Genomic DNA, 16,780 nt, shown 5'->3' on the forward strand with positions numbered 1-16,780 from the left:
TTCTTCATAACGGTTTAATACTATTATTATTGAAGAAATCATGATCTGAAACAATTTGAAAATGATGTTGTTATTCTAACGTTATCTTTAAATGTAGAACAATGACATTAGACTATGATATAAAAAAGGGTATGAGTGCATGACCGTATGAGGCGATCAAAATATAAATAGAATTATAAAACAACATACAAAGAACTTCTATTTGTAAAATGTATGAACCTTATGGTTATTTATGGAACTCATATTTGAGCTTCGAAAAAAAGGATTGACATTTTTGCAACACAAATTATGATTTGAGGGTTTGAATAATTGACCCATATATGTACACACTATTATCAAATATAACTTAATTACATATTGCTAAATCTATTTAAATCCTCAACTCTTTTTTTTTTTTTTTTTTTTTTTTTGGAGAAGGAAATCCTCAACTTAATTAAATAGTATGCAAGTGAATAAAAATGTATGGTAATATATAGTAGATAGGGATTTCTTTGCCCCAACGTGTACATCAATGAACAATAAATTGACTGTTGCAGGCTGGAGGCCCAACATGGGAAGTTCAATTGGGAAGAAGAGATAGCAAGGCAGCCAACCAAGCAGGTGCTAATACTTCCATTCCAAGTCCTTTTGAAAGCCTTAGCAACGTCACAGCCAAGTTTACTGCTGTGGGCCTTGATTCCACTGATCTAGTTGCTTTATCTGGTAAGTAAAAATAATCACTAAAATTACCTAATTGTGAAATTATTGAAGCTTTATATTTTTTTTTTCCCGTTATCAAATTTCACACTCATTCAGCATTGTCTATAGGGAAAGGTCATGTCACTACTATGTCCAAAATTGTGTGGATATCCCATGACATATTTATACTAGCTAGGTCGATGTGAATTTTATAAAGTTATTATCAGGAGTTATAATTGTTACTTAGATGTCACATGTGGTTAGCATTACCTTTCACTATATGCATAAGACTAACATTTTGAATCTTAATGGACATGGTTGCTTTTCAGGTGCACATACATTTGGGCGGGCACAATGTAGGGTTTTCAGTCAAAGGCTTTACAACTTCAGCAACACCGGAAACCCAGACCCTAGCCTAGACACAACATACTTGGGAACACTTCGCCAAACATGTCCGGAAGGTGGGAATGGCAATGCCATAACCAATCTTGATCCCTCTACTCCTAATGGCTTTGATAATAACTACTTCACAAACCTTCAAAACAACCAAGGCCTTCTCCAAACTGATCAGGAGTTGTTCTCAACTACTGGGGCTGACACAGTTGACATTGTAAACCGTTTTGCTAATAGTCAGAGTGAATTCTTTGACAATTTCGCCAAGTCAATGGTTAAAATGGGAAATATAAGCCCCTTGCCAGGAAATAATGGAGAAATAAGGCTTGATTGTAAGAGGGTCAACTGAAATATATAACACTAGCAATGTTAAAGGATGTATCTAACAAAATGTTAGAAACCAGGGGAAAAAAATGAACCAATATACCAATTTCAAATCCCTGCCTGAACATTTCTTGTTCTTTTCTTCTTTTTGTTTTTGGTTTCTGGTTATACATCTTAGACATGTTTCTTTAAATTCAATTGTGTGTATAATAAAGTGAAAAGAAAAGCTTATAGAGCATATTTATCCTTATTGTACTTAATTCCTCACACTGCAATAACATTGTGAGTAGGTTTTAATTATGCATGCCAAGTAAATTTGAAAGACCAAAACATTGAAATAAACAAGGAAAGATGCCCTCCTAGATTGATACATAAATGAAAAGTGATCTCAATCAATAAAAAATACAACATCTATCTATTTACAGGGTGAAAAAAAAAAAATTTGGCACCTTCCAATTTTCCCACTACAGCATTTCCAAAGCAGTTTCTATAATATCTTATTACTCCTTCCATATACGACCAGATATTTTCAGCTTCAACTCCTGCTTATCACCACCAGAAAATAGGAGTGCCAAGTTTCTCTGAATGATTAATCCATCTTGACTATCCCGTACTTTCTTATGGCTATCACGGATACTCCTTGGTATACCTTGCCATGTAAGTTTCCTGCCATTTCTGCCAACTTCCAGACTGTAGCTAAATTGCTTTGCCTCATCTTCATCACCCATGAACCGCAGGAAGGCCATGTAAACGGGTGCCAGTCCTAGAAGGAAAGCCTCAAAGTGCAAGCAGAACTGACGGCCAAAACAGTTGAAGACCTGCACCAGATGAAAGAATTGCAAGATGGTTTTTTAGATGGTTGGTGCAAATCAAATAGAATTGAATGCAAGAGAACAAAGTTGCATTACATCACCATTAGGATATTGGTGATAATGGGATAACGGATAAGATAATGCACAAATATAGCTTCTTTTTTAAGTTTTTCATATGCTTAAGCCCAGTTCCACCCATTCTTTTCACAAGCCAAATAAAAGGCAGAAAGAACGTTTTTTTCTTTTTTTTGACAGATTGAATCAGAAAAGTAAATGCATAATTCTACAGGAAATCCAGCTGGCATTGATCATATCCCATCAAGGACAATTGTGAGGTCCATATTTATTTTCTTGTATTCCATGTTGAAGCAACCAAATTGACTTTTCTTCATAAGGTGGAAAAGAATTTTCCCCTGCCTTTACCTCATATAACACACTCGTGCAATTTTCCTTGATGTGTGTGTATGCTGTTTGGGTGGGAGGGGGAGTTGTTGAGAGAGAGAAGAGCTCTTACAGTTAACATCCACGTAGCATTCCCAACTTCATGGGGATTGGATTTCACATATCTGTGGCTGAAACTACACCCATCATGCATGTCAACCTTGTGATCATTCTTGAGATGCGTGACAAGGAATGGGATATCACCAGTCACAGAACAATCAGCTCCAGCATAAGGGCAGTTGTATGGACGATATTTACAGTTTTTCTCATGTTTGAGCTTGCTGTAGTATGGGAATATATCATGACAACCCAATATTTGGTACCTGCAAGGGAGCTCTAAGGACTCTGCTACTTTCTCTAAAGCCAAGCACCTTATATTTCCAAGCTCATGTCGGCACGCAGGGCAACAGTTGTGCACTCTAACCTTGCAGTTTGAACATAGAGTGTGGCCACTTGGACACTATGACACCAAATAAAATAAGTTATTATGATTTAATGTTCCACGTCTTTACAAAAATTTTACTAAATGTCTGGAAGTAATGCAATGCAAAATAGAAATATTTTAAATGCTTAAAACTATCAAGCAGTTTTATGACTGTTGAATTGCAAAATAAAATAGAAAAGAAGGATCCATGATAGATGAAGCATTTGAAATAATCATAGCGAGGTCACTTTATATGCAATTTAAAACAGTGGTCAAAATGAGATGTAGAAAGATTTCTGAAAAAAGCCAACATTCCAGACAACAGCTTTGGCCACAGCTTTGGCCAATATAAGATTAGTCAACTCAATTTACATGTCACCCTTACTCACAAGGACTTCACTTCTTGACTGAAAACTTAATAACATTCTTGAATTTTTCTAAACTGATTTAAGATAACTTCTTTGTCATTTCGTATCACAATTTCTAGTTGTTCTTAATAATGAATGCTTCATAAACTACAGTAAAGTCGTTTTGTATGAAAGCATGTAACTTTGTAACTCTGCCTATAAGCAATCATGCCCAACTATATTCTCATTAGAAAAAGGAATATTTATAAAGAAATAAAATCCACCACCCCCCCCCCCCAAAAAACATTTATCATTAAGTCCAGAATCTATAGAACATACCTGGTATATTGGAGGGTACATTAGATTCATGCAAACAGGACACTCAAGTAAGTCATGCACATCATTATTTGAGGGCCTTCCAGGATTTCCACCTAAACCAGGGTCAGCTTTTCTATAATTTGAACTTCCTAACTCACCACTAGAAGTTGCCAGATCCGAATCCATAGATGTAGTAGTGCAGGACTCAGTCACTTCCTTGCAGAACATGTTTTCCTGTCAATTGTGAATGCTGATATGTTCTCCTCAAAATCTACTCTCTTGTGTCACTTTTTGTTATTTTTGGATGGATTTACCTTGTCATTCAAACCACATTAGAAGCTCAGTTACTGCTGTGGGCTATATGTTACAGAAAATTGTTTTATGTAGTTACATGAAAGCTTGATGTCTATTAACAAAAGGCAGCAATGTTAGAAACTGGTCTAAAGTTTTAAGAAAGGAATTTTAAATTGAAGCGTATAGAAACCCTTCTTAGAAAAGTTGACTAAAATTTTGCAGAGATTTTCTAAAGGAACTAAATAGTAAATAGAGACTAACAACAACTAGTAAAGAAAAGAAGGTACTTTTCACACAGACAATTCATAATGAAAGCATCAATCGTATACAGAAGTGATAAAGATATGCTGTGGTATAAAACAATTACTCTTCTTTTCTTTACAAATTTGTTTCTTCTCTATGGAGATGGCCATATAACTGTTACAACTTACAAGTAATTAAACTATGTACTTGCCCAAAAAATTATGATTACGACTAGGTCAATAACTATGTTTGATTGGCTATGTCTAATCAGCGGTAGGATGCAACATGCAACATTCATATCCTGGTGTTCACCCTCACCCTCCCCCACCCCCCCCCCCCCTTCTTTGAAAAGAATTACTTTAAAATAATGCTTAATACGACAAACAAGAAATGTGCCATGTTCTTCTGCTCCCAAGTCCCAACATCAGTAAAATGAATATTAGAAACCAGCTCACAGATCTAATTTGTTGTATCCCCAATTTATTTTTTTGATCGAATGTTGTATACCCAATTGAAACCTTACTTTTTATCAAATCTGTACATACCAGTACCTAATGAAGGTCCATGCAACTGCAAATGGGAAAGCACAACTTGCAATAAACAAGAAGAAAATATAGAAGAGTTTCATATAGTTGAACACCTCAGGACTTAATACAAATGTCACTAAACTATATATCTTAGGTTCTCTAAGGAAGCCTGGGAGGACGAAACATAAATAGTTGGGGAAATGCTCTGTATTTTTCCTAGGAGGAAGCTGCAAGCAAGCATCTTATTAGAGGACAATGGAATTTCCTGTTCACATGTAATCCTAATAAAATTATTATAGCAGGTAGGGTTAATTGTCAAAAGAAAATTTGAGCTTGTAATTAAACGAAGGGCTAGGCTTCAAAAGTGGTACAGACAGCACCTACTTCAGTTGAAATAACCAATAAATAGGCTCAAAAATAGAATTACGATCCCCTTTTATACTCATAGGAGCTGGAGAAATTTTGTGTAAAAAGTCCTAAGATTTCACAGCCAAAATGCTGCTGATGGTTCACAGAAAATGGAAGAAGATAAATGAAACTACAATCAAAGGCCAAATTTTAATAATCTAGATTGTTTACCTCAAGGTGTTAACATTACTTGATAGAAGAGAAACAGAATACTTGCACCACACAACATATAACAAACGTAGCCTTCCCCTTACTTCTAAAACCATCAAGTCTTCAAAACTATCACAATTTCACATGGGAAATAGCCTTCTTTTAAGAACCACAGATTAAGAATATGCAGACTAATGGAGATAAATTTTAATCTGTCCGGAAAAGGGGGAGTTAGAAAAGGGAAGGGAAAGAAGGGGATGATTAATTAAATACAACCAAAAGGGCAAAATCAATTTCAAATCTACCATTTGAACATAAGAATCACCATCTAATCTGTTTCTTTTGTCATTTTCCACATGCATGAACCGAAAAATATGTTAATTTAGTTCATAAGCAAACAGAACCGACACTTTCAAATCCCCCCCTAAAAATGCAAAATTTACATGAACTAGTTCAAGTCTCCACCATATACGACACTTTCAATAAATTAGACAAAAAAGAAAGAATATATAGCAATAGACCAACCAAAATCATCAACATCCAGATGAAAAATTAAAGCCCATGTCCTTTTAATAATCAAAATCACAGACAGAAAATAAAGAACAGATAGAACAAAAACTAACCAAGAATTGCAACACCCAGATGAGCCCAGATGAGAATTATAGCCCAAGCACCTGATCAGCCAGCAGGAAATGCACAAAGAATTAAACAAACAGTACAAAATAGCCCAGAGCTGCAATACCCATATGAGATTTTTAGCCCAAAATGCATGAATGAATATTCATTGTTCAATCCACTTGAGCATCCAATAATTGTATCATATTTGGACCCTCACCAAAAATATTTCAACTTGTGACTACTGACTTGTGACTAGTGAGTTGGAGCAGTGTCCTTGAAATCTGGCTCAGGAGATTGCGTGTCTTAGCCTGATTTGTGGCCTAAAACACTGAAGCCAGAGTCAAAGAAAAAGATTTGGATTTGTCTCCCTTAATGCACACTGGTCACCTACTAATTTGTACAGCAAATATAAATATACGAGTGATGAGCCTGCGTGAGATATAGTCTATGTCCCTACACTCACACCATGCAATTCTGGCAATATTTTAGTGTAGTAATAATTGTCTTTGTTGGTTTTGTTGTGTACATTAATGGTGCTGTGTTGTCTTCTGAAACAGTGACTCTCATTTATCAGTGTTAGCTTTTTTAGAGGTTTCTTGCTTTCTTTGACATTGGCAAACAAGGTGACATTTCCCGCACGCAACGTTTGAATATTTTTTTTCAATTTTCTACTTTTGTGTTGGGACAATCAAGCCGTTAAAAGTTGGCACTTTGGGAAAACAAAAAAGGGTGGAGCAAGTTGCGATCCAGACACGGATCCAATTTAATAGTCCAGTGGTCACTGACCACAACACACAAGCCGAATTCAAATAAAAATAAGGCGTTCAAGTGTGGTGAAATCCGAGTATAGCAAGATGATAAATTATTATTGATAAATGAAAAAAAAAAATAACATAAGTGATGAGTGCAAATTATATAACCACAAACGTTTTACCACCTAAAATTTGTTATAAAATAACATGTTCTTTGAGTATTAGAAAGGTTTGGTATACAATTTTTTTTCGCAATATGCTTATTAACTTGTTGAGATAGCAAGTTCTAATATGTGCAATGTTACATTTATACTTGCTCATTTTTAAAGGATACTAATCACAGCATGTTATCCAAGTAACTATGAAAAAAATTGTGATTAGTTAATTTAGTTAGACTTATTTTATTATATCTACCCCACCTATCAAACGGTAGTAGATGTGGAAGCTTTGTGTGATTGAATTAAGAAACAACACGTTGTGACACATACAGAAACAGAAACAGGATCCAAGGTAACCAAGGACGAATGACAAAGACTGCTGCGAAGGGGTGATTTTGCATTTGTGTGGGAAGTATATATAAATAAATAAGTACTTTAAAAAAGGCACCCGCTCTTTTTTGTAAAAGTAAGATCGTAAATCCAATCCCATTAAAAAAAATAAAAATAAATAAAAAATAAAGATCCACCAAGTACACACGTATAATTATTAATAAAAAAACATGATTCATATAATCAGTTATTATTTAAGCATTCCAAGGGTTGTGATTATTTTTCTTAATTAAAAAAAATGGTATATTATAAATTACACCCTAAAGTTTAAGAGTGATTAGATTTTATATCATAAAATTTAGATTTTACGCGCCGACATTTTAGAATTTAGATTTTATCCTATAAAATTTGAAAGTGTTTGGATTTAACTCTCTAAAATCTTGGTATATTTTGATTTTACATCCCAAAGTTTCAGAATTTAAGAATATAAAATTCAAAAACTGCCAAACATTAGGAGATAAAATCCAAATTTTGAAACGTCAGTGTGTAAAATCCAAACAACCCAAACTTTAAGAGATAAAATTCAAATTCTAAAACTTCAAGGTGTAAAATTCAAACACCCCCAAACTTTAGGAATATAATTTACAATTTACTCTTAAACTATTAAGTTCATAACATGGCTAACATCTCATGTTGGAATCCCTCTAAAGGTACTATATTAAAAATAATTAGTGGTTTTATAATCCAATGGTATAATTAAGATCGAAACTATGCATATATGATATAATGAGTTTCATATTTTACTAATAATGTAATATATATATTATTTTAAATAAAAAAAAATTTTTGAGAGAAAGCCTTTGAAATCTTCTCAAATTGAGAAAAAGCTTGACCATTCATGTCACAATAAGAATTTGAAATTAAAATTGATTATTAAGAAAGAAAAGAAAAATTGACACACAATGGGAAAAAAAAAACTCAATTTTAGTCTTACATAATTTTTTGAAGAAGGTGTCAGAGTACTTGTAGGGTTAGGATTTGTAGCCCAAGCCCAAATATAATGAATTTGTAGAGCATGGGTGATAGAGCTAGGTTAATTATGGAGCTAACAACGATTGATCATAGCATACAAGTACAAACCAGCATAAAAGTACACGTAAATACCAAGTAAGTTCAAATCCGAAGAGACTTATAATAGATTGAATATCGGTTACAATCCTTTTTGTTCTTTTTTTTTCCTCCCCCTCCTCATTAGGAACCCTTCTTCTTTATATATCCTCCTCCACTACCATCTCCATCGTCCACTTGTTCTCCATCCAGCTCCCTACTTGAGTGAATGTCATGTCATGTATCTCCTTTAGCTTTTATGAATGACGGTAGCTGAAGTTGCACTGTTCAAAGGACTTCTCCACATAAATGCAGTCAGAAAAGTTGCTGCAGTACATTTAATACGATGGTGGCAGCTTTTTCTTTTAGATATTTCTCTGTTCCTCTTATCTCCAAGCGTGTCTAAAATTTATCCAAATTGCTGAAGTCACTAGTAAATTCATTTGAAACCCCCAGATATTTGCATGACCCCAAAATCGTTTCATCCGAGGATGATCGTCTCTTCGGAACATTGATGATGTCTTCGAATAGAGTTTTTTCGTCCCCATATATCCTTCTTTCACGCGAAATACCCCTCGACGATTTTAGCCTCTTCAGACATAGACTAATCCTCACCTTGGGTTTTAGGCCTACTACGTATGGCTGAGCTTTACCCCTCCCCCTCCCCCCCACAGTACTAATCAAAAAGGGAAAAAAAATGTATATATATATATATATATATCAATTGAAGTTTTCAACATTAAACAAAATCTGTAATCTTTCTCGCATTTACCATTACGAGGGCATTCTGGTGGTAGCCTTATTGGTTTGGGGTTAGCAAGTTTTAGATTTAATCTACCACACTATTAGCACATCAAATTTTTAAAAGTGTTTTCATGAGCATGAAGTGAGATAGTCTAATTCAAGATTGGAACACAATTTTTTTAATTCCCAAAAAAAAAAAAAAAAAAAATCTTTCTCAAATTTGCAACAAATAAGTTTTAGAGAGAGTAATTTTCTTACTTTGATTGGTTCACAATAAAAAACTATTGAAATATATGAGATATTACTATTTGAGGGGGAAAAAAACTGAATTTCAATTTTAAGTTTAAAATGGCTTAAGTAAAATATGAAAAGCACCCAAAAAAAAAAAAAATCTATTAATCAATTGCATGAAAGTACTAAATACTAAGGACACGTTTAATAAACTATAACAGTAATTACATAGGAATAGGAATAGGTATTACAAGGAATATAAGATATTGTAATGTAATACTTATTACTATTCATTTACTTGGTAACAACACAATAATAGAACCTTGAAGACAATAGAATAAAAGTATTTTAAATCAAATTTAAGATATATTTTTCTCTCAAAAAAAATTTTTAAGATATATTTTAGGAAATATTTTACTCATATAATTATATTTTCTAAAAAATAATTTTATTTTTTAAATTTGAAAGAGAATATAGTTATTTTTATGATTTTTTATTTTCATAATTGTTATGTGCATATGGAATGTTTATTTATTTAGAAATATATTAATTTTAAAAATTAATACACCTACTAAGGAATAGCTATTATATTCCTTTTAAAAATGAATAGTAATTCTTCATTTTAAAGAATAATTATTCATAAGAAATGACTATTCCATGTAATAAAAATATAACCAAATTACAGAATGGCTAAACTATAGGAATAACTATTACATTACAGTATCTACTATAGTCTACCAAACGTGTCCTAAATGTTATTATTAATTTTAGGTTATTAATACATAGATTTGAATCAAAATTATGGAATCTCAAACCTATTTGTATCAAACATTTATGCTAATGATATTTCTCAACCTCTCATCAAATTTTAAATTTAGTTCAACAATCTCTTCAATTATTTAAATTTACATTAAATATTTATTATTCAAGCGTCTTAGGCAAAAGGGGATGTAGCTCAGATGGTAGAGCGCTCGCTTAGCATGCGAGAGGTACGGGGATCGATACCCCGCATCTCCATCTACCCACCGCTTTTCCCTCAACCCTTTTTTTTTTTTTTATGCCATGATTTCAACGCCACGTGTCACACTTCGATTCGGCTCATACACTCCCCTAGCAGCCAAAGCTTGCCAAACTCAGTAACAGCCACCGCATCATCGATTGGCCACTGCACATGGGACCCACAAAAGATGTCACAAGATCCACCAACTCCAATTATCTTCCACATGTCCATAGTCATAGATAGAGTCTCAGGATATAATTTAAGTACACACAAAACAACGTGTGTTGTATCGAGTTGTCTTGTTCATAGTTTCATAGTGAAAAACACAGACCTTTTTTTTTTTTAGATAAACAAAAACAGAGACTTTTGGCTGAGAGGGAGTGAGGGAGATTCATTTATCTTAAAAATCTCGTACTAAAAAAAATCCCAACAAAATAATTGTAACCCACAAATTGAATTCATTGAAATATGAGTTCTTCAAAGACACTGAGGAAATTGCAGGTGGTGTCTCCAGTACCAGCTGACATAGACATAGCCAACTCGGTTCAGCCTCTCCACATCTCTGAGATTGCCAACGAACTCAATCTCAGTCCCAACCACTATGATCTATATGGCAAATACAAGGCCAAGGTCTGATTTTTTTTTTTTTTTAATCAAACCCCACTTTTTATTAACTTTTTTTTGGATGGTTAGTCATAGAAATAGATGAACATGCATTGAATTGAAGTGGGGTTTTGCCTTTTGTTTTCTTTCAATAAGTACAAGATTGAAAATTTAATGATAGTTCAGTTTTTGATATCTGTTGGGTATTTTTGCATTGGAATGTGCAGGTTTTGTTATCTGTGCTTGCTGAGGTTGAAGGATCTAAAGATGGGTATTATGTGGTGGTTGGAGGGATTACTCCTACTCCTCTTGGAGAAGGCAAGTCAACTACTACTGTTGGGCTCTGTCAAGCATTGGGAGCTTTTCTTGATAAAAAGGTAATTTAGAAAAGATTACAGTTTGATTACATATCTATGTAATTCATGTTGACTTCTATGAGTGTCTGTCTTGAATTGATTTCCCCCATTTGGCTTTAGCCAGAATGACACTGTCAACGAATCCAAATTGAGCTTGTGCCTACTCAATGTTTGGGAAAATGCTATCAATGACTATTGAAGATAACAAGAATGTATATATCAGTTCCATGAATTACTATATTTTGGGGAAAATGTTAAGGAATGCAGGTTTGGGTGCAAATGGACCAAGCTAATATCATTTCATTCATGCCCACGTGCAGAAATAGTTGAGCTAGGCTTGAACACTGAAGTGAATCTTTTATAATTGGTATGTCTAGGTTCAACGGGCTATAAATTTTTCATTAATGTAATCCAACATTTAGTTTTGTCAAATCTAATTCCTACACATATAAGGACAAAATTAACAATTACAAATTATCCGTAGATTACTTCATTTTTATGCTATAAATCAATTGACAAGTATGGTGTTGCTCTCTATTGTTTATACTTTCTCTCTTTTGATTGATGGAAACACTGAGCCTGAGATTTTGAAGGACAAATGAGACAATTTAACACAATACTAGAGTGGTAGTAAGATTTGTAAACATGCACCTCTGTAAAATCAAAGAGGATCTGTTCACATGAAATGCCTGGTGAGTTGTGAACTATAGGACGGATTTACTGAGGAAATTTGGATTTGGTAGACGAAGAAGATTTGCTGCTGTTAACATCTGTGCTGTTAATGCAAGTGTTTAATGAATTTGTTTCTGTATTTAGCCTCTTGCCCTGATAGCAGTTGAAGTTTCTTGGTCTTCAACTATGGTTGTTTTGTATATTATTAATGAGTGACAGTCTCTTCCATATCCTGGCTCAGTCTGTATCTGCTAATTTGATTTTGTTATGAAGCTTTCACTTTGTCTGAGAAGAGTAAGTTATGAAAGCATCAATTATGGTTCCTGTTATCAGATGTAAAATCTTCATACATGCCATCTCAAAATGGTCACTCTATATTTGGAAACAGGTTAGGCTGTTTTCTGACTTGCAATCCTTTGTGCTTCTGACGTTAGGTCGTTACCTGCCTTCGTCAACCATCACAAGGACCTACTTTTGGAATCAAAGGGGGTGCAGCAGGGGGTGGTTACAGTCAAGTGATCCCAATGGATGAGTTCAATCTTCACCTAACAGGAGACATTCATGCAATAACAGCTGCAAACAATCTTCTAGCTGCTGCCATTGATACCCGGATTTTCCATGAGTCAACCCAATCAGACAAGGCTCTCTTAAACCGTTTATGTCCACCAAACAAAGAAGGAAAACGAAGCTTTAGCGACATAATGTTTAGACGTCTGAAGAAGCTTGGTATCTCAAAGACCAGGCCTGAGGAGCTTACACCACAAGAAGTCAAAAAATTTGCTAGGCTTGATATTGACCCTGATTCGCTCACATGGAGGAGAGTAATGGACGTAAATGACCGGTTCTTGAGGAAGATTACCATTGGCCAGGGTCCCGAAGAGAAGGGGATGGTGAGAGAAACAGGATTTGATATTTCAGTTGCAAGTGAAATTATGGCAGTTTTGGCCCTGACAACATCCCTAGCTGATATGAGAGAGAGGCTTGGGAATATGGTGATTGGAAATAGCAAGGCTGGTGACCCTGTAACTGCCGATGATCTTGGAGTTGGAGGTGCTTTGACTGTGCTAATGAAAGATGCTATTAACCCCACTTTAATGCAGACTCTTGAGGGAACCCCGGTTCTTGTTCATGCTGGTCCTTTTGCTAATATTGCACATGGGAATTCTTCTATTGTGGCCGATAAGATTGCACTAAAACTGGTGGGACCTGGAGGGTTTGTGGTGACAGAAGCAGGTTTCGGGGCTGATATTGGAACTGAGAAGTTCATGAACATAAAATGCCGATATAGTGGTTTAACACCTCAGTGTGCTGTTATTGTAGCAACAATAAGGGCTTTGAAAATGCATGGTGGTGGGCCAGAAGTTATTGCTGGGAAGCCTCTTGATCATGCCTATTTAAACGAGAATGTTGCTCTTGTTGAAGCTGGTTGCGTGAATCTTGCCAGGCATATCTCAAACACAAAGGCTTACGGTGTGAATGTTGTTGTTGCTGTGAACATGTTCTCTACCGATTCTGAGGCAGAGCTCAGTGCAGTCAGGAATGCAGCGCTGGCTGCTGGGGCATATGATGCCGTGATTTGTACTCATCATGCCCATGGTGGAAAAGGAGCGGTTAGTCACTTCATTCCCTTCACTAATTAGTTTATTCAATCCAAAAGGCCATAACTCTCTACACTTTAAAGCATTATGACTAAATAAGCTCTTTTTCATTGGTAAATTTTTCATCCATCTGGGGGGTCTTGAACACATGACCTCACCCTCCACCTTGCTCTTACAAGGGAAGGAGGTGCTGTTTGAGCTAAAGTTCATTGGCAGAAAGGCATTAGGATATATAAGAGAAAAATTAATTGATCTATTATTGTGACCACTCTATGGACTATTCCAAGTGAGAAGCTTGGTTTGCATACAAATTCCAGCATAAACTATCTTTCTCTGAATTGCAACCCCAATTTAACCTTGTGATAATCTCTAAACTCACATCAGATCCGGCCTTATTTTTATGCAGCCTCTGTATCATGCATTTATATTCTTTAACCTAACCTAGAAAAGGCCTTTAATAATAAGTTGTAACATTGAATCATAAATTATTCCTGCTCCTCCTGCATGTTCATGCCTTCTCCAATATTATGTTAGATTTCTTGACAATAAGAACACCACTTAATGAAATAGATATCTTGGACCACTCTAGAGACACACTATCCAGCAGAGGGCTACGTGTTGTCTCATTTTTTGTTGTCTATTGAATCTGCGGACGCCAGAAGGTGGAATGCTGGCAGCAGTGAAACTCTGAATTCAGCTCCTCCCTTCACATGTGGAGATAACAATTGATGTTTCTAAAACTGCAAGGGATGGATTTTTTCACTAATTGATAAAATTATCATGATCTTCAGGTTGACCTTGGGATTGCAGTTCAAAAAGCCTGTGAGAATGTCACACAGCCACTAAGGTTTTTATATCCGTTGGATACTGGTATTAAAGAGAAAATAGAGGCAATAGCAGGGTCATATGGTGCCAGTGGTGTTGAATACTCAGAGCAGGTAACCTCCTAACCTCTATAATATTGTTTTAGCAGTTCACTTTCTAATTGCATGATCAATGATTTTAAATCCCATCTTTTTAGGGTTTTAATTTTAAGTTTGACATCAATTTTGATTGAATTATACTCAATTTTTTTTTTTTTTCTTTTTTTTTTAATTATAATTTTTAGTGCATCTGAAAATGTCTTAAAAATAACGTTGTTCAGACCAGGTGAAAGTGAAGAAATATGACAAGAATTTTTTATGAAGTCTGACTGTTAATTAGGAAACCAATATGCCTGGAGAAGGTGTTGTGTAGCTCTTTTCCAGCTCGTGGCCAAATCACCAAGGAAACTATTTGCTATTAGTTTTACAGGATACAAATTCTATTTTTTTAATAGGTAATAAGAATTTTATTGAAAAAACTGAACATCGTGTTCATGATGGTGAACACTTTGAACAAGAACAGGATACAGATTCTTATTGACATTGAACTTATAATCTTGTACTGCAATCACAATAGTTGGTTTCCCCATGAGCATTCTTTTGAGCACGAATAGAAGTCACAAATGTCAATATTTTGAATTATTGCAAACCTTTTGAACCTCGCTTATTGACCCATCTCCTCTTTGTCTAAATAGGCTGAGAAGCAGATTGAGATGTACAGCAAGCAAGGATTTTCTGGTCTGCCAATCTGCATGGCAAAAACCCAGTATTCCTTTTCGCATGAGGCCTCTAAGAAAGGAGCCCCAACTGGATTTACCTTACCAATAAGGGATGTGAGAGCTAGCATTGGAGCTGGATTCATTTATCCTTTAGTTGGGACAATGAGTACAATGCCAGGGCTCCCAACAAGGCCTTGCTTCTATGACATTGATCTTGACACAGCCACTGGAAAGGTTATTGGTCTCTCTTGAAGCTCAACAAACATGTCTCATAAGGCAGCCTTTTTCAAAGATTGTTTAGTGACATTACATTCTCTTACCTTTTTTTTTTTTTGGTCTACGCTCTGTACGACTAAATAATGTAACTTCAACTTCTGGAGTGTGAAATAAAAATTCTTCTTTTTTGTGCTTTTTCGTTCTTTGCCTGCAATTTAGGCCTAGGGAGGCTAATTTGTCTTGGTTGGCGGGCCAAAATTGGTATAGTATATATATGTTCGAGTCGAAAGATTTAACACCGCTTTTGTGGAACTATAAAAACTGAAATATTAGTTTTAAATTGTTTTGCTCATCAACGATAATTTGCAGAGATAAAAAGAGTGACTGTAGATGGGCAAAAAAAATTTGCCTCATTTGGAGATATTGCCGGATTTGATTTTTAAGGCTTCACTTTCTACTTTGCCAATGATTTTGGTTTTAGCTCTTCTATCGGAAATGCTCTAAGAAAGCATATAAGCTACTTGAGTTGGATCCCACAATTCTTTCATGCAACTTATTCTAAGGAAAAAATGTTAATATTAATTTTGCCATGAAATTTACAAAATTGAGGTGATAAACCAATGTAATCAGTGTCATATTAACATGATAAATAAATTCTTAAATTAAGTTTTGGTTTTGTTTTTGAAAGTTGTTACAACAATTTGTAAGGTTTATATAATAAAATTTGCAACAAAAATAACGTCACTCTCTGTCTCTGTCCTAATTAAGGTCTACTGTTGACTGCCTAAAGCCTTGAACCTGCTGCTTATGTAATCTCTTTTTGTCATTATCCCTAATACCTTCGATTATAAAATAATTACCTGTGCATATTAATTTGACTGTACATGCAATCACATTTTAGGAGGCATGCTATATTCACAAATCAAGGCAATAAGTTAATCTTAAATTTTACCAATTTTTTTTTTATCCCTAAACTTTAAAAAATTCTTTTTTCATGCTTAGATTTTGTAAAGAGTTTTTTTTTAAAATTAAGTTTTGGTTTTGTTTTTGAAAGTTGTTACAACAATTTGTAAGGTTTATATAATAAAATTTGCAACAAAAATAACATCACTCTCTGTCTCTGTCCTAATTAAGGTCTACTGTTGACTGCCTAAAGCCTTGAACCTACTGCTTATGTAATCTCTTTTTGTCATTATCTCTAATACCTTCGATTATAAAATAATTACCTGTGCATATTAATTTGACTGTACATGCAATCACATTTTAGGAGGCATGCTATATTCACAAATCAAGGCAATAAATTAAATTTTAGTTCTTAAATTTTACCAATTTTTTTTTATCCCTAAACTTTAAAAAATTCTTTTTTCATGCTTAGATTTTGTAAAGAGTTTTTTTTTAATAGTTTAGAGACAAAAAATAGGGATGAAAAAAAAAAAAAAAACTTCTTTCAATAG

At 34.5% G+C, this 16,780-nt stretch overlaps 3 protein-coding genes and 1 non-coding gene across 7 annotated transcripts in view; 3 read left to right on the forward strand and 1 right to left on the reverse strand.

The window, feature by feature from the left end:
* LOC112008407 (peroxidase A2) overlaps nt 1-1,520 on the forward strand; it is a 2,889-nt gene extending 1,369 nt beyond the window's left edge. The window contains exons 3-4 of the mRNA XM_024040740.2: nt 537-702; nt 1,008-1,520. Coding sequence (XP_023896508.2) covers nt 537-702; nt 1,008-1,420 — 579 coding nt within the window. The 3' untranslated portion in view covers nt 1,421-1,520. The remainder of the gene's footprint in view (nt 1-536; nt 703-1,007) is intronic.
* A 90-nt stretch (nt 1,521-1,610) lies between these two features.
* Nucleotides 1,611-6,499, reverse strand: LOC112008406 (E3 ubiquitin-protein ligase SINAT2). Of its 4 annotated transcripts, XM_065771167.1 has the most exons (5): nt 6,195-6,499; nt 5,983-6,033; nt 3,759-4,051; nt 2,722-3,108; nt 1,611-2,213 (listed from the first exon to the last, which is right to left on the reverse strand). In XM_065771167.1, the coding sequence occupies exons 3-5, from the start codon at nt 3,963-3,965 to the stop codon at nt 1,896-1,898; spliced, it is 912 nt and encodes a 303-aa protein (XP_065627239.1). In that variant the 5' UTR covers nt 3,966-4,051; nt 5,983-6,033; nt 6,195-6,499; the 3' UTR covers nt 1,611-1,895. The 4 variants fall into 4 exon arrangements, with proteins under 4 accessions (XP_065627239.1, XP_023896507.1, XP_065627240.1 ...); XM_024040739.2 differs by lacking the exon at nt 6,195-6,499 and having other exon boundaries at nt 5,983-6,188; XM_065771168.1 differs by lacking the exon at nt 6,195-6,499 and having other exon boundaries at nt 3,759-4,094; nt 5,983-6,188.
* A 3,744-nt stretch (nt 6,500-10,243) lies between these two features.
* TRNAA-AGC (transfer RNA alanine (anticodon AGC)) lies at nt 10,244-10,316 on the forward strand. Its single transcript has one exon. It is a non-coding gene; the product is annotated as a tRNA-Ala (tRNA).
* A 237-nt stretch (nt 10,317-10,553) lies between these two features.
* LOC112008405 (formate--tetrahydrofolate ligase) lies at nt 10,554-15,521 on the forward strand. Its single transcript, XM_024040736.2, has 5 exons — nt 10,554-10,929; nt 11,130-11,279; nt 12,365-13,540; nt 14,320-14,466; nt 15,087-15,521. Exons 1-5 carry the CDS (start codon nt 10,768-10,770, stop codon nt 15,360-15,362), a joined length of 1,911 nt encoding a protein of 636 aa, XP_023896504.1. The 5' UTR covers nt 10,554-10,767; the 3' UTR covers nt 15,363-15,521.
* The last annotated feature ends 1,259 nt before the right edge of the window (nt 15,522-16,780 follow it).

The sequence above is a fragment of the Quercus suber genome, unplaced genomic scaffold, assembly GCF_002906115.3.
Source record: "Quercus suber isolate HL8 unplaced genomic scaffold, Cork oak 2.0 scaffold_40, whole genome shotgun sequence".
In the NCBI taxonomy this organism is placed as follows: Eukaryota; Viridiplantae; Streptophyta; class Magnoliopsida; order Fagales; family Fagaceae; genus Quercus; species Quercus suber.